The following is a 22,286-nucleotide window of genomic DNA, read 5'->3' as shown; positions in this document are numbered from 1 at the left end:
GGCATGCCTGGTACTTGACTGATCCCTGAAGAGGCACCAGCCATCAGTCATGAGTTCTGTTGAACTCTGAGCGTCATCCAGAGCAAGCCACGTGTGCTCTGGTGAACCTAGTGGAGGGACAGTGGATGGAGCGCAGGGTTTTATTCACTTCCCTGGCTTTGTGCTGGGTTGGTTCCTGCTATCGTAACAGTTTGGTTTCCAATGCCCTTTCAAACTGAGATGTTAAGATCATTAAATTGTGGGTCATTAAAATGTGACTAGGCAACAGAATAGTCAATTTAAATTAATATATTTAAATAGATTCCTAAATTTAAATAATTAAAATAATAAATAGAGCCTGCCTGGGCTCTTAAGCGTGAGAGCTTCAAGGTATCTTAGTTTTATGGCTTTTTGTTATTAAAACAATTAAGCAGTCAACTTAAAAGTAATTTTTAAAAACAAATGCTAATGTTGGGGCTCCTGTGTGGCTCAGTGGGTTGAGCATCCAACTTCAGCTCAGGTCTTGTGGTTCGTGATCTTGTGGTTCGTGAGTTTGAGCCCTGTGTTGGGCTCTGTGCTGAGGGTTCAGAGTCTGGAGCCTGCTTTGGGTTGTGTCTCCCTCTTTCTCTGCCCCTTCCCCACTTGTGCTTGCTCTCTCTCTCTCTCTCTCTCTCTCTCTCTCTCTGTCTCTCTTTCTCAGAAATAAATAAAACATTAAAAAAAAACACAAATACTAATGTGTAATCTTGGTAGTCATTTGTATCTTCTCTTGATTATATCTTTTACCTATGGCTGCTATTAAATATTGCCTGCGTTTCTTGCTTTGGAGAACTGTTCTCTTCCTTGTGCTTGATAGATCATGAATTGCATCATCCCACATGATTTTGGTTTTGGCACTTGGATTTTCTTGTCAGCAGTGAGTGGTGCTGCTGAGAGTTTTTGAATTCTGCTTTCTCCGCCTACCCTTGATCTCCAAAGTACTGTTGATAAAGAACAGAAGAACTAAACAATCACCCTGAAATATCCTATGAAATTTGTGCTCTGATCATAATAGCAGTGGGTCAGAATGAGCTGTGTTTTCCTTATTCACAGAAAATCTAAGTGCTTAACTTAGAGTATGGTTGCCTGAATATGTGGTGACTCAGGAGAAGATAATTTTTCTAAGAATTTTGGTGTTTGTTTTTCCCACAGTACTTGGTAAATTTCTCCTGTCCTGCCCCCTTCCCTATTTCTCTTCTGTACCCCCCCCCCCTTTTTTTTTTAACATTGGACTTCTGGTAGGATGGGGAAGGAATGGTGGAGACCTGCTTTCTGCTCTGGTCCTCATATTTATAGATCCCAATGGTTACTGCTAGGAGAGTGTCAAAATAGCCGGTGCAAATATGTGAGTACAGTATACAGAGTCGCCCAGTTTCTACACACAGCATCTAGAACCATATTGAACATGCAGATATGGTTACAGATATTTTAAAATTTTTCCCCAGATTTCCCCAGTTCTCAACTTTACAGACATATACAGAACACAACCTCCTTCAGAGCATTCCTAAGTTTTCATATTTTCTTTTCAGAGTTTATGGAGTTATAGGTGAACCATGATTCACTTATTTAGCTTTTGAAATACAATTTTGTTTTTGAATTTGGATGTCTTTAAGTATGTTGACATTGTCAAGCATTTCAGATAAAAAGGGAGATAGATTGGTAAAACCGATGAGATTTTTTTGAGGTAGCCTGTTTTATCTCTGCTCTGTCCCCCTGTTTTTCTGACTGCTAGTGCCTGGGGCTTGCTTCTTAGCACCTGGGCCACTCTTTACTGAGCTCTTGGCTTTTCTGTGGGGGGAACACACTGGGAAGATAATTCATTTACAGCTTAAAAGGCTTGTTTTGGAATTAGGGGAAGAAAAAGCCAGGACTAAGGCTGAAATGGGAGAAAGCTGCGTGGGGAAGTCAGCGGCTACTGACTGCCTGTGTGACTCACGGCTCATACTCTGATAATCAAGTTTTTTTTACCCCTGGTTGTCAGTACACTCTGTCTGATCTTTCAGAAATTTCCTCTGAGGCTATATTGGATACAGCATCTTATCTTTTTCCTCATTTATGTGTTCCTTCCTAAAGTGACCAACCAGAAAAAGGGTGAGTGAGGTTTTACAGCTTGGGCACCTGGACTCCTGTGCTCCCGTATCTTCTCCTCTGGATGTCAGATGCTGTGGGAGGCAGGGTAACACACAGAACCAAAAAGTGCCAGAAACTTCGCTAAAGGAGGCCTTTGATGGAATCTGTGTAACCCCCGGTAACCCCTGTGAAGTTAGATAGGCTGTAACCAGCTTCCACCAGCAGTTCCTCCTGTTATTCAGGGCTCCTTGAGCGCGCATTTTCCATTAATGGGCTTTGCCTAGAATTAAGCAGCTATTCTAAATGGTGAATAATTTTGTTAGCTAAAGCCTCAGCCTCTCATGACCAGCGATGTGTCACTTACTTTGGAAGGCACTTTAGAGCAGATCCAGTGCTCCTCAACACTTCCCCGCCCCCATCCTTTTAACATTTTGCTGCTTTCCCTGGGAAGAATTGCAAAGGAGACCAGGTGCCCCGGGAAATACAGGCCCTGCTAATTATCAGAGTGCTTTTTCTTAATCGAGATATAATTCACATACAATAAAATTCATCCTTTTAAAGTGTACACCTCATTGATTTTTAGTATATTCACGAGGTTGTGTAAACTGTTAGCACTAATTTCAGAACATTTTCATCACCCCAAAAAGAAATTCTGCACTCATTAGCAGTCATTCCCCATCTCCCACGCATCCCCTCCCCCAGCCCCTGGCAACCACTAATCTACTTTTTATCCCAGAGTACTGTTTTATATTACACTGAAATCTGTTGTCCCTGCAACTTAATGGTTAGATGGAGGGGGAGGCAGGGGTGGAAGCTACAAGAACACACACTTGGGGCTTAGCCTCTTATTTCCAGCTTCTTACTTCCAGGCCTCAAGTGCAGAAGGGGAGGGTGGTCTGCTGAGCCTGAGTCTGGCTCTTCTTGCTTGTGATCATATACACCAGTTGTCTAAAATACTGAGTGTGTGGCAACACGCAAGAAAGTTGAGTCTGACCTGATAAGAAAAATAATTTATGGCAAACACCCTTTTAAATAGTAAGTGCGGTATCACTAGCAAAAGCCTTACAGTTCCCCTCTACCTTTTTGTTCTGTAACTTTTAGAATAATCAGAAATCAAATTGTGTAGGATGTTGTCAGTCAAAACCAGAAAAACAAGTAGCTTAAACAGATTGCAGGCTTATATATGTGAGTTAAGTGTGCCTCCATACATACTTGGGATTCCTGCCCATTGGCCCACCTGGAAGTGTGTGACTTGTAAAGAGGAGTGGGGACTCATTTCAAGGGGGAGAGTAAGTACCTTCGGCTGTGGAGTGGAGGGGAGAGGAGAGTAGGGCCCTGGGAAGGGCTAACAAAATATCAAGTGTCTGGGAGCCCTCGGGAACCTAGGGATATCTCCCTGGGCGCTCTTGGATGGAAATAAACATTTATTAGCTATGTTCAGCTCTCCGGGCATATCCCAAATGGTTTCTTAAAGAACTTGAGTGCTGGACCTGGTCCCAAAGTTCTCACTTTTTCTATAGCTCTGTTTCTCAGTTGAAATACGACGTGCTACTCTCTTTTGTAGAATTGTTTGACAAGCAGTTCTGGGGACTGAAGGACTTCCTTTCGGCCACTGACAGGAGAGCACAGAGGACAGACTCAGAAACCCAGTCTGTTTGGGCACGGATGCTGGATGCTGGGGAAGCTAGAGAATATGTCCAGAAATCTAAGCCACCAGATTTTGGGAGTGGTTGTCAGAGGCTGTACAATAAAGGTGGTAATTGTTTAGTGCTGGTGCCCTTTTGTCTCCTGCTCTCTGGCTTTCATATTCTTGAAGTGACAGGTGCTGGCAACTTGGAATTGATATAGTTCTTTCTCCCTTGACTTGGCTGATAAAACAGGAACACATTGTTTGGGATTAATGCCTCAAAATGATGGGGTTTAAAAAGTGCATTGAGTAGAGTTGAGTTCACTTGAAACAAGTTTCCTATTTCTGAAAAGATTAATTTCCTTCAAGGATGGTTAGTTTTTTGGTGTGTATTCTGTTAAAATATAGGTTTGGGGAAGTGGTTCAGAAGAATATTTTCTTCTCGAATTATTCTGACCCTCTTTTCTTCTGTTCTTAAAATTCAGTAATGTCTGTCCTTGCTCTCACCTCCAAAAAATGCCCAGTAGGGAAATTAATAAAGTAAAAAATAAAACTCCTCTCATCCACCCTTACTTTTCACCCATTGGATTCCTACCTCAGTAGCTACTTTATCACCATTTGGTGTATTTCCTTCCAATTACTATTCGTTGAGCATGCAGTGTGCATTGCTTTTACAATTGCTTATCCAAATCCTTTCAGTAACATCCTCAAAAGGTGAACTCTGCTTCAGTAAAAAAATGTTGCCTAGATATTTCAGCTTTATTACAAACCTTTGAGATGTAGTGACTTGCAGAGAGTTATCATGAATTGATGCACAGAATTTGACCTGTGTGCCATCTGATGAGCTCTCTGTATTCTACTGATTGGGGATTGATTCTAAAAACAGTAAAACAGTCTTTATGAATTTCTTCAAAACGTCAATTTAAGAAGAAGGCCATCTGTAGTTCAGGGAGGCTCTTTGGGGGAATAGCCAGATTTTCTTCTGGGTTGCCGCTCAGCCCCTCTGGTTTATGTGTCTTGGGGTGCACTGGTTCACAGGTAAAAATAGAGATCTAATTAAAATGAGTGCCCTTTCTGCAAATAAGAACATTATTTCCATTGTAAATTTCCTGTTTGTTTAACATATTTTTTTGTTGTTGCTCTGTTTTAATTTTTTTTTTTTTTTTTAACAGCAAGCCAGGGCTGAGCAAGAAGAAGAATTCATCAGTAACACTTTATTCAAGAAAATTCAGGCTTTGCAGAAGGAGAAAGAAACCCTTGCTGTAAATTATGAGAAGGAAGAAGAGTTCCTCACTAATGAGCTCTCCAGAAAGTTGATGCAGGTAAATTTATCTTTTCTTGCCTTACATCTTCTCTGCCTGTTTTCCTCTCTAGGAAAAAATGACTTTGATAGAGTACTTTGCTTGAAACATTTATAGCCAAAGGTTTTTGGAGATTAAAAAGACCAGGTAAAGATGGAAGCAGTGTAATACTCCAGACTGGTTCTGTGACTCATCTGCTTGGGTAAGGGATTTTATGCTATGGGCACCTGAAGAAGTTTCTGATGAGCCTGAAGCCTTAGCACAGGAGTAATTGCTGTCAGTAGTGTTTTGGAAATAGGATTAACAGTAAATGTGGAATTTTTTCCTCCTTTTATGTTGATTCTGTAAGGAATAAATCAACATTTGTGTAGCAAAAATGGGTCTTCTGCATTAAAATATGAGGCTGTAAAGTGAAATGTCAGTTTGGGGGGTGGAAATACAAGATATCCGTGATCGGTAGTTAAAATTACATACAATCAGGTGTGTTCAAATGGGTGAGTAATATGTTACTGAGCAAATAAGTATCAGACAGCTATTAAAACAGCATTAATCTCGGATAGGTTATAGAAGACACAACACAAAACATACAGGAAGGTTTGATTTTTCTCACCCAGAGTGTCCTTCCTTTTCTCCTTTCTTTTCCCCTCAAAGCTTATAAATTACAAAAGTAAAATTTGTTTAGGGCAAATATTTTGTATGCTACTTACCATGAACTTAAGAATAAGTAGGAGGGGTGCCTGGGTGGCTCAGTCGGTTGAGCTACCGACTTCAGCTCAGGTTATGGTCTCATGGCTCATGGGTTTGAGCCCCACGGGGGGCTCTGCTGACAGCTCAGAGCCTGGAGCTGCTTTGGATTCTGTGTCTCCCTCTCTCTGCCCCTCCCCTCTTTGCGCTCTCACTCTCTCAAAAATAAACACTAAAAATTTTTTTAAAAGAATAAGTAGGATATTAAGTTTTCATTACTGAGCACAGATTGTCCAAAATCACTAGCAGATATAAAATTATTCCGGGAGGATGAACTTTGTCAGGTGAGTGTGGAAGCTAGGTAGACGCGCCCCTTGGACCCTCCATGCAACGGCATTGCTGACTGTTTCACTCATTGATTTGGTTGAAGTATGTATTTTAGTGAAGTTATAATAAAAGGATATTTGAGGCTTTTAAAAAACTTCCCAAATCCTTTTCTTACCTTCCAACATGGACAGTCCTGTAAGAGAAAGCCGGAAGCTTTGGTAAAGAAACTTTAATGTTAAGACTGGACAGTGCTTCAGTCAACTTTGACCCCATCTTTCTGCCTAATTACTGAACAAAGATACTGTTACCGTCTCACACAAAATTCGGTTTCGATGGCCGCTGTTGAAATGTGAAGTGTAGAGGTAGCCAGGCATTATTGTCCTGCAGAGATTTATGGCACAGTTTCTGTGTGGAACTCGTTATTGATTCATGTGCATTCAGATTTAGAGGAAAAAATGAGGGACAAGGTTAGTTTGACCTCTGGCTCTCTCTCACCTTGGCAGCATCAGACAACTTACTCTGCATATTGCTTCTAGAACTAGAGGGATGCAATTACAGTTTGTTTTTCTTAGTTTAGCGTGTAATCAGGTGCTCTAATTTTTAACACTGGAAGAAGCAGTGTTTGCTTTCAACTTAAATGGCTATTAGTATTTAGAGTCTTTTACCAAATTATTTAGAAAGCAGCCAAAACCTAGCCAGATCATGCTTCTGTTCTCTATAAAGGTTCATCTTCACTGTGAATGGTTCTATAGTGTGTAGTTTATTATCATAACCCACCTTTTTCCCAAAGACATTGATATCCCTTAAAATAAGGCACTAAAAGAACAGAAGAGCCATGTGCAACAGAAAAAGGAGGTGAATTTAAAGCTAGCTATAACCTGGAGAAATACAGTAATTTTTCATAATTCTTATATCTAAAAAAAAAAATTGTTTGGAGCACCTGGGTGGCTCAGTCAGTTAAATATCCAACTTTGACTCGGGTCATGATCTCCCGGTCCATGGGTTCAAGCCTTGCATTGGGCTCTGTGCTGACAGCTTGGAGCCTGGAGCCTGCTTTGGATTCTTGTGTCTGCCCCTTCCTGCTTGTGCTCTCACTCTCAAAAATAAATAGACATTAAAAAAAAAAAGCGGGGGGCGGGCTTGCGTGGGTGGCTCAGTTGGTTGAGCGACAGACTTCAGCTCAGGTCATGATCTCACAGTTTGTGAGTTCAAGCCCTGCGTCGGGCTCTGTGCTGACAGCTCAGAGCCTGGAGCCTGCTTCAGAGTATGTGTCTCCCTCTCTCTCTGCTCCTCCCCCTCTCATGCTCTGTCTCTCTCTGTCTCAGAAATCAATAAACATTAAAAGAAAAAAATTTTTTTTTTTTAAAAAAAAGGGAGGGGGGCGCCTGGTGGCTCAGTAGGTTAAGCGTCGGACTTCAGCTTAGGTCACCATCTCACAGTTTGTGGGTTTGAGCCAGGCATCAGGCTCTGTGCTGACGGCTTGGAGCCTGGAGCCTGCTTCAGATTCTGTCTTCCTCCCTCTCTGCCCCTCCTCGCCGACACACTCACGTGCTCTCTCTCTCTCTCTCTCTCTCTCTCTCTCAAAAATAAATAAATATTAAAAAAAATTAAAAAAAAATTTTTTTAAGTAGTTTTATACTTGATCAGGAGAAAAATAATTTTCATATATTAAAAACTTAAACTTTTCCAGAGGCATGGATCTTTCTACAGAGATTGAACAATATGCAGATGGAACAGTGCAATAAACTTTTTTTTACCAAAGTAGTATGTAACATGTAGCACTAGCCTTCATGTGGCCAAGTCAAAACAAGGAATATAGTATGAAGGTATGATTCTGTTGCTGGGGGAGCTCTTAGTAAGACTGTAGCTCGTTTGTGGTTGAACTTAAAGAATCTGGACAAATGAATACTTAGCATGTCTTCAAGACCATCTCTCAGGAATCCCAGCTTGGTTCTTAGGCGATACGTATGTGTATGTGTACACACACACATATATGTATATACACACATATATACATTGTAGCAAAATATACATAACATAAAATTTGTCATTTCAGCCATTTTTGAGTGTATAACGTGGTGGCATTAGGTACACTGTTGTGCACCCATCACGACTATTCATCCCCAGAACTTCTTGAAAACCAAACTCTCTGTACCCATTAAACAGATACTCCTCATGCCCCCTTCCTGGTTCTTAGGCCCTTGAAAGGAGATGGGTGGCAGGGAGTTGAGGTTGACGTCTCTGGCAAGTTCTAGACCTATGTGTGTTCTGTGGCATGACAGATGATCTCTCACTTTAGACTTCAGCTATCACAGCATACCTTTGTGGTAGAACCCCAAGGCCCTCCTCTGTTGTTGGCCAGTTGGAGAGAGCTCATTTGGCTGCGGGAGGGTCTGCCACCCTCTGTTACCCATCCTGAGGCTTGCCTCAGGATATCAGCCCCTTTGTTGAAGGCTCACATAATCTGCCACACAGTGTGGAAGAACTGATCTCCATCTGGAGATTTTTTAGGCTAATTGGTACCAGTAGACTTTTCTAATTTTGTAATTACTTTAACATGGCTCTCTAGGATGGTGCTTCTAGATAGACCTTTTTTGGAAAAGCCTGAGAAGAGAAACTGTATGCAGGTGTTCCTGATAGACAAAAGAGTGAATTGACCTGTTCACCATGGAAGAATTTTGCCTTTTTCACCCCAAGGCCACTGAGGCCATTTGTGGAACAATTTTGGTTTTGTCACCATGCTTTGACTGTTGTCTCTCATAGTGATTGGACAGTGCTTTTATGTGCATTTCAAAGGGATTCTTTGGATCTGAAAACAAACTGAGATCATTGCTGTGGGGGACACACTTCCCTTCCCTTCCCTTCCCTTCCCTCCCGATCTGCCATAACAGAACTGGTATCTAATACCTTTACAAATGGAAGTTTATTTAAGTGTGGATGAGAGGAAATCCTTTTGTCCTAGAAGATCAAGTTTGGGATATAGCCTAAATATTTTCACATATGTTAAGCATCACTGAAACAAAAACACACAAAAAGCATGCTTTCTCTCTTGCTTTTGTATATATCCCCTAGATGGCCAGAAAATTATACTTTCATGTTATGAAAACTTATTTGAAAAATCTGCATCCTTTTGAGCCCAGACCATAGAATTGATTATCTGATTGAGAACTGTCCCTAAAAGAACCTTCTGGTACTTTTGCTAAGTTCAGCACAAGCCTGCATCTGAACCAGATTCAGCTCTGGAATGCCTCAAACAGAAATTGTAGTTTAACCAGAATTTATAATTAAAATTTACAAGAAATGTTTTGTGAGCAAACTCTTCATCAGATTTTGATATATAACATGTACATTAGAAAAAGAATCTAAAAGACTATTTTCCAAAATGTTAGTTGTAATTATACTTGGGTGCTAAGCTTTGGGTTATATTAGTTTTCTTATATCCTTTTCCTCCTTATTTTGTAAAAGCAACCTGGATTACTTTTGTAAATAGAAAATGTCTTATTTCCTAAAAAGGAAATTAAAAAATTCTGATGCCTGTTTTGTCCTTACCTTTTGGAACCTTCTGTGTCATTGGCTTTGAGAGCTCAGAGTTCTTTTTTTAAATTTTTTTTTTCAACGTTTTTTATTTATTTTTGGGACAGAGAGAGACAGAGCATGAACGGGGGAGGGGCAGAGAGAGAGGGAGACACAGAATCGGAAACAGGCTCCAGGCTCCGAGCCATCAGCCCAGAGCCTGACGCGGGGCTCGAACTCACGGACCGCGAGATCGTGACCTGGCTGAAGTCGGACGCTTAACCGACTGCGCCACCCAGGCGCCCCGAGAGCTCAGAGTTCTATCATAGCTGTGACTGTCATGCATCATAGTGCAGTGAAGCCTGCTGCAGTCTTGGGTGCGTTTGCAAGTGAAAGAAGATTCTGGAATGCTCAAATCATTAAGAACTAGTATTATCAGACTGCTTTAATACCTAGCTTAACTGTCTTGTCAGTCCTAATATGACTTATAACACACGCCCTCAGTCTTAAAACTATTTTTTAAAATAATTCTTAACTCCCCTGTTAACTACCAATCACCAATCATGCATATTGGAAGACCTGTCATTGCTGAGATTGATAATGGCTTTAGCAATCCTGGATTTTTTTCACTTGCTTTGATGCAAGCCTGATGCATCAAGTTTACTTCTGCTCTTTAGGAAGTCCTGTTTTTGTTTGCAATCTTCTCAACTGCTGCCAATTGCTAATGAATACTTTTTCTTTTTTTAAAGCCCTGGAGCAGGGCTAAGATAAGAAGGGTACTGGGTATTACATATATATCTCTGACTTTTTTCAATCTAATCCAACTTTTAAATTTTAGACCTTAAAATAACAAATAGGTTAATAGTTTTGTACTTAAAAAAATTTTTTTTTAACATTTATTTATTATTGAGAGACTAGAGAGAGACAGAGTATGAGCAGGGGTGGTGGCGAGAGAGGGGGAGACACAGAATCCGAAGCAGGCTCCAAGCTGTCAGCACAGAGCCCAACGTGGGGCTCAAACCCATAAACCGCGAGATCATGACCTGAGCCGAAGTCTGACGCTCAACCGATGGAGCCACCCAGGCACCCCAATAGTTTCGTACTTTTGATTCATATTTGAAATTGGATCTGGTCCTCAGAAAATAATGCCACTGTCGCTACAGTAGAGAGTATTATATTCTTATGGAAGGGCACATTCTTATTGATGATTCAAAGTACTTAAGAATAACACTTTTCTGGATCTCTTGTTTAATGCCATGGCTTTATTATTACTGACTTGGTCCTTGAGGTTAGAATGCCTTCTGGAACACATGTAGTTAATGTTTCCTAGCATCCATAGAAAGGTGAGACAGGAAAGGAAGGAAGTTGAGGGCAAAAGCCACTGCTGAAGCTGCCGCTACCAAGTGACTGATAGCCAAGCAGCTCAGAGGGACATCAGGCGACAGCGTTATTCCTCCGTCTCTTTGCACAGGAATAAAACTGACAGGAAGATTTCAAGTAAGTCCCTGAACCTGCCTGTTCATCTAGACAAAGGCTTACCACTTGGTTTACCCTTTCCTTCTCCTCGCCTCAGTTCTGGAGAAGCGGTTTCTCCTTCAAGTACCATCTTACTGGTTGTGCTCTCTGGAGTGCGTGCTTCCCCAGCCCCAGACAGGCTGTGTCTCAGGGTAGCAGGCATGCCCGCGGGCACAACCAGTAAGCATAGCGTCTCAGATCCCTTCTTGTGAAGCATGTGCACCAGAATGTGAGGCTGCCTGCCTCTCACCCCGAGTCTGCCTAGTTACTAGGATGGCAGTGTAGTGATTTTGTTTGGGCAGGCAGCAAAATCTCATGTCAGGGCAATAAATACACATGAGATACTCTAGTTAGCTTTAAAGGCACCTAGGCTGGGATGGCCTTCGCATCAGTTCGGATGAACACTGTTTCTGCCCTCCCCATGGAAGAGGAGAAGAGACTGTGAAATATGTTCTTCATTAAGGTGGCCAGAGCAGTGGCCCTCCTGGCTTTTTTCAGGGCTATTAGTGCTGATCTGAAAAATTTGCTGTTACCTATAGCTCACAGAACAGTAGGGTCAGAGAGTGTGTGTGTGTGTGTGTGTGTGTGTGTGTGTGTTGTTTTTCATTACAAAAATTCTGAACTTCAGCGTTGTCCGTTCTTTTTTTCTTTTCACGGAGCAAGGGGCTTGTACATTGTGTTTCCCAATACATCTGCAAAGGCTCCCGGGATGTTTTTAATGCATTTTAAATGATGTAGCCTCCAGAGGCCAAATTATGAGCCAGAATTTTCCTGTTTAGTAGCCTGCCAGAAATCTCTGTCCAACACAATTTGCATTACGATTAGAAAATAAAATGAACGTGATACAGTTGTTTAGACTCTAAGAAATCATGGAGTTTCTTTCCAAGTGTATGCATGTGTGTTGACATTAGGTCTAGATTGGATGTGCCAGTGTGGACTCCAAAAATGTAAGGGCAAGAGTAGAGGCTTTCAGGCTTCCCATGCTGACTTCCTTTGAAAAGTGTGGGAAAACTCAGGTAGAGAGAAAACAAAAGTAGACAGACAATGAAATTAAAAATAATGAGATGAAGCTGGAGTGGGAGCTTACTTTATTCTCCAGGGTAGGAGTAAGCATGGTTATTTCTAGGTGAAAAGATGAGTCTGGCTCCACTGTAGATGGACTTGAGCCATCATTGGAAACATTTTTTAAATGACTTTAAAACACTGCAGTTATAAATGTTCCCTGTTTTGCACCTCTTGGGTAGGTTTTCTATTTCAAAACCGTTTACAGTCAGCCCAGTCAGTAATTACCTTAAAATACGGAGCTACCTGGAGCTACCTTCACTTTCTTCCTCTTTATTCATAAAGGTGTGGCCTTGTTTTAGTTCACAGTAATGTCTCAAGTTAGAATGAATTCTTTATTTGTACTGAACACTCTATTCCTCAGAAGAAGGAAGTGTTAGGTTTTACAAATTGCATTTTCAATGCAGTAGGCCGACTCCAGGCCCTAAAGGATTTCTTTATATTATTCGTGGAGCATCTTTTAAAAATCTCCTAGGAGACCTGGGTGGCTCAGTCGGTTAAGTGTCCAACTTCAGCTCAGGTTATGATCTCGTAGTTCGTGGGTTCAAACCCCACATTGGGTCCTGTGCTGATGGCTCAGAACCTAGAGCCTGGTTTGGATTCTGTGTCTCCCTCTCTCTCTCTTTCTCTGCCCCTTTCCTTCCTGCTCATGCTCTGTCTCTCTCTGTCTCTCACAAAAAATGTTAAATTTTTTTTTTAAATTTTCTCCTAACCAGATTTCTCTAAAGGCGTTAATGCTTTAAACAGCTTTGTGCTGTGGGGAATCTGGCAAACTCAAACTTAGCCCACTAGGTATTCTGGGTAGATGGGAAGCCCCATGTTGTAGTGGAGCCATCTGTTCAGACATGAGGGCTTGTAGGGCTCCTGGGTGGCTCTGTCGGTTGAACATCTGACTCAATTTTGGGTCAAGTCATGATCCCAGGGTTGTGGGATCAAGCCCCGCATTGGGCTCCACACTGAACATGGAGCCTGCTTAAGATTCTCTCTCTTCTTCTCTCTCCCTCTGCTCCTTTCCCCTGCTTGTGTCCTCTCTCTCTCTCAAAAAAAAAAAAAAAAAAAAAAAAAGGAAATATGAGGGCTTGTCCTTGATGTTGAGAATGTTGACAAGAAAATAGCATTTAAAAAATAATTTTCTGGAAGAGCCTAGCTATTGCCTTGCAAAAATTGCTTATACCTTCCCCTCTAGAAAATGACAGATTAGGTAATTCAGACAAACTTACTGAGGATCAATAAAACCTACACAGAATGCTCTTAAATATTTTTTAAAGCATGAAGAACTAGCAAGATGGAGAAGGCCTGCTGGGCTATGATCTGGGGGAGGTGGGGATTAGGAAGACCCAAACTCCCAGGGCTGGTTTTGTCCTGAGCATTTGCTGCTTATTATGGAACAGCAGAGAAACTGAGCTGTGCTATGGTAGTTGTGTGGAGCTGAGGTTACAGAAGTTAAAGCTCAGCGTTGGCCAAAGATGGAGACAGCGATAAATGACCTACACTTTAATCATGAACCTTAGGATAAGAATAAACCAGGTTTTTTTAAAAAAAATTTTTTAATGTTTATTTTTGAGAGAGAAACAGAGCATGAGCAGGGGAGGGGCAGAGAGAGAGGGAGACACAGAATATGAAGCACGCTCCAGGCTCTGAGCTGTCAGCACAGAGCCCCATGCGGGGCTCAAACTCACAGACTGCAAGATCATGACTGGAACCGAAGTCAGACGCTCAACTGACTGAGCCACCCAGGTGCCCCAAGAACAAACTAGTTTTGTATCACCTGGTGAACTGTAAATCATGAAGCTTTTGTTTTGGATTAAGGTAGACCCAGTCTTCTGGTGCCTGGCAGAAGAAAACAGAATTTTCTGGAAGAAGATACCATCATCCTAGACCACAAATTTCACCTATAAATACAATTTCAAATATGTTGCCCAGCACTCAAGGAGAACCAGGCACATGGAGATATGAGATTTCATGGATGTCAACCAGTAGAAATGAAAGAACAGAAATGGACTTCACAAATACTTTAGATACTGGAATTATCAGACACAGACTCCAGAGCAGCCATGCTTACTACATTCAAAGAAACAAAGATCAAGCTTGAAATCTTTGTTAGGAAATAGGAAACATATCACAGTTTTTCTTGTAGCTATTCAAAAGGAGAGTGAATAACTCATGAATAATCATATATGGCAATATGTTTGAAATTTTTAAATTGTTTTTAGTCTTTTTTTAATGTTTATTTTTGAGAGAGTGCCAAGTGGAGGAGGGGCAGAGAGAGGGGACAGAGGATCCAAAGCAGGCTCTGCACTGAGAGCAGCAAGCCCCATGTGGGACTTGAACTCATAAACTGTGAGATCATGACTTGAGCCAAAGTTGGACGGTTAATCAACTGAGCAACACAGGTGCCCAGTACATTTGAAATTTTAGATGGAATGGACAAATTAATAGAAAAACATACTGTCTACAACTGGCTGGGGAAGAAATAGAAAACATGAGCTTTGTAACCATTAGAGAAATTGAGTAGGTGAGAAACAACCTTTTGTAGTGAAAAATTGCAGGCTCAAATGGTTTTACTGCAAGTTGTATCAAACATTCAAGGAAAAAAATGCAGGTGATCTTTGCACAGCACAGGGCTTAGGGGTGCCACCTCCTCCTTCCCATCCTTCTCTCTCCTCCCCCCCATCCTTCTCTCTCCTCCCCCAATCAAAATCTGTGTATAACTTTTAGTTCCCCTGAAAAACTTAACCACTAATAGTGTGCCATTGACTGGAGGTCTTACCTATAACATAAATGGTCAATTAACACATATTTTTTATGTTATTTGTATTATATACCATCCTTTTACAGTAAAGTAAGCTAGAGAAAAAAATGTTCTTAAACAAATCATAAGAGGGACACTTGGGTGGCTCAGTCAGTTACGTGTCTGACTCTTAATTTCGGCTCAGGTCATGATCTCACAGTTTGTGAGAATTCGCCCTATATCACCGTCTGTGCTGAGAGCCTGGAGGCTGCTTGGGATTCTCCTTCTCCCTCTCTTTCTGCCCCTTCCCCACTCGGGCTTGCTCTCTTTCTCTTTCTTAAAATAAAAAAAATAAACTTAAAAGAAAATACATTTATAGTATGGTACTGTATTTGTTAGGGGGAAAAAAAAACCTATGCCTATAAGTGGATTTCAGAGAGAAGAGCATTGAAGCTGGAAGGGACAGGAAAGTGCTAAGGCCTTGGGTGGGATCGTGCCTGCCATGTTGGAGGAGCAGCAGAGAGGCCAATGTGGTTGGAGTGGAGTCTTGGAGGGAGAGGAGTAAGAGTTGAGATTGAGGAGGTAATGGGTACTGGGGGTTTGGTGGCCAGCATGCAGATCACGTAGAGCCATTGAGCCATAATCATGAGTTTGGCATTCACTCTGCAGTGGGAGCCATGGGGGGCAGGAAAGGGGTTTGAACAAAGTAGTGAAATGATCTTGCCTTGATTGCTATCTCAAGAAGAAATTATGGAGTGGAGGCAAGGTGGGAGCTAGGCTGTCTATTATAAGACTATTCCATAATCCACACTGAGATAGGGTTGATTGTTCTAGGATGTGGTAGTAAAGATGGTGATCATTGGGTTCTAGGTACATTTTGAAGGAATATCCTATTGGATTGAGGATGGATTAGAAGTGGGCATGAGCAAAAGACAGGCTCAAAACAGACTTGGAGATTTTGGCTTCCATGATTGGAAGAATATAGTTAACCATAATTTAAGATGGGAAAGACTTTAAGTGGAGTAGACTTGGAGTGAGAAGGTCAGAACTTCAGTCGAGTGGTCTAGACATCCATATGGAGATTACAGATAGGCAGCAGGGTAGATTTCTTTTAACAGAGAAATTTGGGAGTATTGCCATTAAGTAATGCCTAGAGAAGAACAAAGACATGTCATTGGAAATCACATAAAGAGAATGCAAAGACAGGCCACAGTGTGAGAGAAGGTGTTTGCAACTTGTATAACTAACATGAGACTACAAATCAGTATGAAAAATGGACTGCTCCAAAGAAAATGGATAGAGACTTGAACAGACTCTTTGCACAAGCAGGTAGGCATATGAGCAGGAAACAAATGAACAAGTACACATTAGTAATCAAGAAAGGCAAAATAAAACACAAGAAGATATTACTAGAGAAGTCTTCTGTATGCTCTCAGGGAATGGAAATGGTTGCTGCTTTTAGAGCAGTTTGGCATTACCTAATGATACTGGAAATATTCACGGTGTGTGACTCAGCAGTTTCAGTCCTGGATATATTCATGATGTTTGCATATGTACACCAGATGTATACAAGAATGTTTTTTGTGGCATTGCACGTAATAGTAAAAAACCAGAAATGACCCAAATACTCATTGTCCATAGAGTAGACAAATTGTGCTCATCCAGCGGGATATCATAGGGCAGTAAAAATACTGTTCAACTAAGTAATGCAGGTGAATGAAATCCTAAGTTTATCTAGCAGAGGAAGCTAGACAAAAAAGAATGCAAAACCAAGCAAAACTAATGTTTAGAAATACATAGGCAATAAAATTTCTTTTAAAGAAAAAAATGCAAGGAGTTCTTACTATGAGTGAGAATCAGGAGAGCCATCACCCCTCAGAGATGGAGAGCTGTGATTCGGAAGGATACACTAGGCTCTGGGAGAGAGCGGGCAGTGTTAACATTTGTTGACTTAGGTGATGGTCACCTGAGAGTACTATATATGTAGTAATGGCACCCTTTATATTTACCTAGTTGTCTTGTTCATCCTGAGGCTTACTCTAAGGGAACAGTGTAAAGGAAGTGAGTCAGTGTTTGCATGGACAAGAGATTTGTCCATGATCTGGAGTGGAATTCACTATGTTCTGGTCACTGCTGTTCATGGAGCTTGCAGTCCTGTAAGAGTGATCGAGAATGTATACAGGAGCTCGAGGATGGCAGCACACATCAGGGATAAGGACGAAGGCTGTGAAGTCAGAGACCTGTGTTTCAACCCTGGATCTACTCCTCATCAGCTGTGTGATTTTGAGCAAGTTACTTGACCTCCCTAAGCTGTGGTTTTCTTCTTGGTAAAATGCAAAAGATAGTATCTGCCACAGAGTTATGGCCATATAAAATGCTTGGTACATAGTAACTAGTGCCTTAAAGTATTAGCTGCTTTTAGAAGTAGCTAATAGAAAGATACGAAACATGAACTAGACGTTATCATGCACACAGGTACAATGTGCTCCTCACAGCTTAAAGAAAGGGAGGATACAGTATGTTGGGGGCATGTGGGAAGGTACTGTACTGTGGAAGATGTTTTCTGAGCCATCGCTCACTTTGAATAGGTTGGAGGGAGGGATTCAGGCACTCTACCAGAGGGTACAGCACGACCAGGGTTGTGGAGGCAGGGGTGTGCAACCCCTGGACTGGAGTGGTTTCCAGAAGTGTTTGCCCAGCATCATGGGTTTCAGTTTTTTAAATTTATTATTTTAGTAAAAGAGTCTTTACTCTTTTAAGAGTAAGAGTAAAAGACATGAACTTTGCCTTTAACACAGTTACAACCATGTGCTGTTTTTTGGCACATCCATTCTTTGTTAGGTGTCTGGACCCTGAAGGCATTTATACTCATGAACCTTAGACTGTCACTTGGGCAGAATGTGAAATAGCATGAGGAAAGCATGGGAAACTTGGATAGGATTGGATCATGGAAGGACTTGAATGTCATGCCAATGATGTTATACCTTTGCAGGTAAGTAGGGAACCATTGAAGGGTTTTGAGCAGAATGTTGATGTATTAATAGGGTTTGTCTGTCAGGATGATCTACACTGAATCTGGGGAGATTTATTAGGAGGCTTTGGCAGTGGCCCAGTGAAGAATAATAAAAGACTTGAACTAGATTGGGGCCATGAGCATACAAAGAAGAGGGTGGTTTGACAGCTGCTGTGGAGGCTGACTAAATGCCAACTGGTAACTGATATGAGGTGTTGATTGAGAACAATTGTACCAGTGACAGAAGGGGTTTGGAGGTGGGAATAAGTGTGGGCCCAAGAGGCATTTAGTGGTGATATAATGAATTTGAAACGGAAAGCTTTCTGCTCACACTCCTCAATAGAGTGGCTAAAAAGTTGGTTCATAAAAGACTCAATGTCTTTTCACCTAGTTTTGAACTTTTTTTTGCAAAGCTTCTATGAATAATATAATTGTGTTTGACATCCCAATGACTTCATGCAGTTATTGTCCTATGGTGGCCTTTACTTGGCCCAGTGCAGTTAGTTCTAGCTTTTGGTAGTTGTCGGTAAACCAAGGATGCTGGCTGTGGGATGGGGGTGTTGAGTACACAGAAGTATTAGCCTGGACTAGTGACAAAGAAGGTGGGAGCATCTTGGGTTTATTCTGAATTGCGCTGAGAAAGCTGGGTCCTGGGGCTGGTGGCTGGAGGCTTGCCTCACTTGGCAGTAGCTAGATGGACAACAAACCCAGACTCGCAAACATGCTTCGCCCAGCCTGGGATTTGGCAAACTTGCTGCATGCCGGCTGGGAGGCTTGGCTCGACAGCCGACCTACATGTGCACCTGTGATGGTTCTCTTAGGTGAACAGTTTGCAGTGCTTCTACTTGCTAGTGAGAATTCGACCCAGAATAAAGGTCATGCAGTGAAGAATTCTGGAGTCTCTTACACAAGAGGGAGGCCTGGTTCACAGAAGTGGCTCCAGAAAGTCTTTATAAATTGTAAGATAGCAGTTGTGAGTGATCGAATGATGCTTAAGCCTAGCCTATTTGAGATCAAATTAATGTTATACTTGTCTTTTTTAACAGGCTGGAAGGTTGCTTTAGGGCTTCATATATAATGAGTTGATATGGTAACAAAATGCTCAAGTTTTAATACTTAGGAATTCATAGGTTTATAGTTTGTATCTTTGCTTATGGCTTTCAGTTATGTTGGTTTTGTTTTGTTTTTGATGGTGAAACCTAAGTAGCAAACTTACTCATATAGCCCTAATTCCATTGAAAATGTGCTGCCAGTGGATCATTTGTTACATAATATAATTTCCATTCTACACTTTTTTAAATTAATGTTAACTATATTGCACAAATAGTCATAAAACCCTTGCATAATCTTTGTGATTGATTGACTTTATAAAGTGTATTTATAGAAAATTCTGATTAAAAAATTAATCTGCCTAAGCCTTTTGCTTTGGATATATTTAAGGCACACACGTGAGTTTATTTCAAACACATTAATAGAATTTGCTTGACTGTTTACTTCTCAGTTTGAATGACGTGTGCTCTAGTTTAGGATCACTGACCTTCTTGGAAGATTTAAAGTTGCTCATAAAATGTTAAGACCTTTGATTAGAAATTTAAAATCATGCCTTGAATTTTATGCCTACACGTAGGAAATTTATTTCTGAGAGCTGGCTTGTGTCAGCCTGAACGAGGCTCCTTTTAGGGTTTTTGGTGTCATGAGCTGTGGCTTCTAGGCAGGTGGATTTGGGATGTTGGTTCAAGCCCCGTTGGGGCCGAATGACTTGGATTTACATGGTATCTGTTAAAAAACCAACAATTTCTGAATGTTCCTCAGGCGGACTCTGCAGTTGTTAGTTCCTCAAGATCCCTTTCTGCTCTCTCACCTTCTTGCTCATCTGAACTCTCATGACTTTGAAGGGGGTGTCTCTGTATCTGTGTGTTTCTCTTTGTATTGGTGGTTTCTTTGTTCCAAGGAAGAACCTATTTCCTGTTTCTAATGCTCTGTTCAGAAACTCCACGCTCTGCCCCGAAATTGGCTGTCACCTGAGAGATGTCAGAACAAAGCAAGCAGCAAAGCTGTTTGTTCCAGCCCTGACTTTCGGGGAATGATGAACACGCGCATCTTTTGGGGGATGATGAACACGGGCATCTTTGGCAGACAGATCTCAAGATGGCTTGATCTTTCCCAAATGGGTTAGTGTAATCCAGGGATCTCACTTGAGTTCTGGTGACAACAGCTTTACCATCAAATTTTCCTTAGGGGATATCTCTTGAGAGGGAAAAGCCTCTTAAAATGGAGAGCTTTTATGAATTTTATTACTAGTTTAATCTGTATTCTTAAAGGAAATACCTCATCAGATATTGACAATGTAGACCATCTGTCTAAATAGGAATATTTTTCTGTAAGCCAATGACAGCCTTACCTTTTTCTCAGATTAACATTCTGGCTTTGTGGGCCAGACATGTTTCAATGTTAGATTGCATCCTTGATTGTTTTAATTGACCTCAGGGCAGAAGAATAATGCTAAAAAAAAGGGGGGGTTCTTTTAAATAAAAATGGCAGCAATTGAAAGCATATTGGAGGAAAACATACCTGGTGTAAAAACTACTATGCAGAATGTTTAAAGGTTTTAAGACTAAAGTTTATTTTTCTAAAACCAGTAGACACCATTTAAGCTTGGTGGTCATAAACTGTTCTAGGGCAAGGGTGACATCTTCACTCAAGATGTCCCCTGCGTCTAATGTAGTACCTACAGATGGAGGGTACACAGGTATGTTACAGAGTAAAAGTGTTAGGTGGGGATGGGCATGCTTTGCTGTTTCTTCCTCGTGAGTGGTCTTGTTGCATCAGGGTCTTTGTGTCTGAAGTGCCAGGAGCTCTTCTTGTTCTCTGTTGGTTTCTCTTGTTTCTTGTAATTACTGCTTGATCCTGCAGAACCTGAGTTTTAAAGAACGAGCTAAAAATAGACTTGTCACTGTAAGTGCTTCCTTGCATCTGCTTTTTTCCTGGGTTCCTGCAAGGTTGACCAGCTTTTCTTGAAGTTGCACATCAAAAACAGTTGGAGAAAGAAGCATCTGTTTCGTCAACATTTCCAGCTTAGAAAACTGTCAGACTTTAACCTTTTTTTTAACCAAGTATGTGCTTGCAGAGCAGTGGTAATTGTGTCGGTGTGGTGAGGGTTCGGTGCAGCCGTATAGAGGTTGCTCAGGCCTGGCTAATCTTTTTGGGTTGCCCGTCATGCCATATGCAGGGTTTACCCAGAGACACAGCGTCCTCCAGGCAAGTGTCTGTGGCGTCTTGTTTTCTGTTGGGTCGTTTGACTTTTTAAAAAAAAAAAAAAAAAAAAAAAAATTTTTTAACATTTATTTATTTTTGAGACAGAGAGAGACAGAGCATGAACAGGGGAGGGGCAGAGAGAGAGGGAGACACAGAATCTGAAACAGGCTCCAGGCTCTGAGCTGTCAGCACAGAGCCGGACGCGGGGTTCGAACTCACAGACCGCGAGATCGTGACCTGAGCTGAAGTCGGACGCTCAACCGACCAAGCCACCCAGGCGCCCTGGGTCGTTTGACTTTTTAAACGCTAAAGATGCACTAGATGCTAGCAGAGTCTGAAGCTGATTCCTCCTAGGTTTGCTCAGGATCCAGTGGGAGAATACTGGCTTGGGGTTCAGAGCAGAATGTGGGTCCCAGCCTCCACTGCCTTCAGCTGAATTATCTTGGTCCAGTCTCCTGTTTTGTCACATAGGAAATGGGAGTGATCACGCCTGCCTAATGCATATGAAGAACCTGGTACACAGTGTCTGCCTGAAGAAGTGATTTTGAGGGTGAAAGTAGGCAGCAGTGTCCTCTTAGACCCCCACATAAAAGTACATGTGTTTCATTGTTTTTAATGGCTTTTACTTAATCTCTCTTGGGCCCTGTTGCTGTCATTCTCTCCAACCCCTGCTGTGAATGAACACTCCCAATTGAGAATGTTAGAAATTAGAACCCCAGTTGTCATTTCCTCAATTCCCCTTTGGTTTTGATGGTTGGGGGACCTTTTAAAAATACTTTTCAGTGACACCATAACCTTATCTTTTGTTTCTTTTATTTTTTTAGAGAGAGCGTGAGCAGGGGGAGAGGGGCAGAGAGAGAGAGAGAGAGAGAGAGAGAAAGAAAGAAAGAAAGAATATCTTAATCAGTCTCAATGCAGAGCCCTGCATGGGATTTGATCCCATGACCTTGGGATCATGACCTGAACCAAAATCAAGAGTTGGACACTCAACCGACTGAGCCACACAGGCAACCCTAACCTTATGTTTTACCTGCATAAATAAGAAGCCTCCCTCCTGGGCTTTTAGGAAAGACGTAGGAGGTGTGATGTACAGTCTCATTATAGAAAGATAATTAATTCTACTGGTTTTTGCCAAAGGATGCTTATTAGTATATTGAGACATAGCATTCA

At 41.5% G+C, this 22,286-nt stretch overlaps 1 protein-coding gene across 1 annotated transcript in view; it reads left to right on the top strand.

Annotated features, from left to right (window-relative positions):
• Positions 1-22,286, top strand: part of CCDC6 (coiled-coil domain containing 6) — a 107,915-nt gene that overhangs the window by 44,759 nt on the left and 40,870 nt on the right. The window contains exon 2 of the mRNA XM_019444228.2: positions 4,888-5,037. Within this exon, the coding sequence (XP_019299773.1) occupies positions 4,888-5,037 (150 nt within the window). The remainder of the gene's footprint in view (positions 1-4,887; positions 5,038-22,286) is intronic.

This window comes from Panthera pardus, unplaced genomic scaffold (assembly GCF_024362965.1).
Source record: "Panthera pardus isolate Hobbes unplaced genomic scaffold, ASM2436296v1 HiC_scaffold_22, whole genome shotgun sequence".
Lineage (NCBI taxonomy): Eukaryota > Metazoa > Chordata > Mammalia > Carnivora > Felidae > Panthera > Panthera pardus.
The sequence above is the reverse complement of the archived record's forward strand: the minus strand, read 5'-3'. Positions and strand labels throughout refer to the sequence as shown.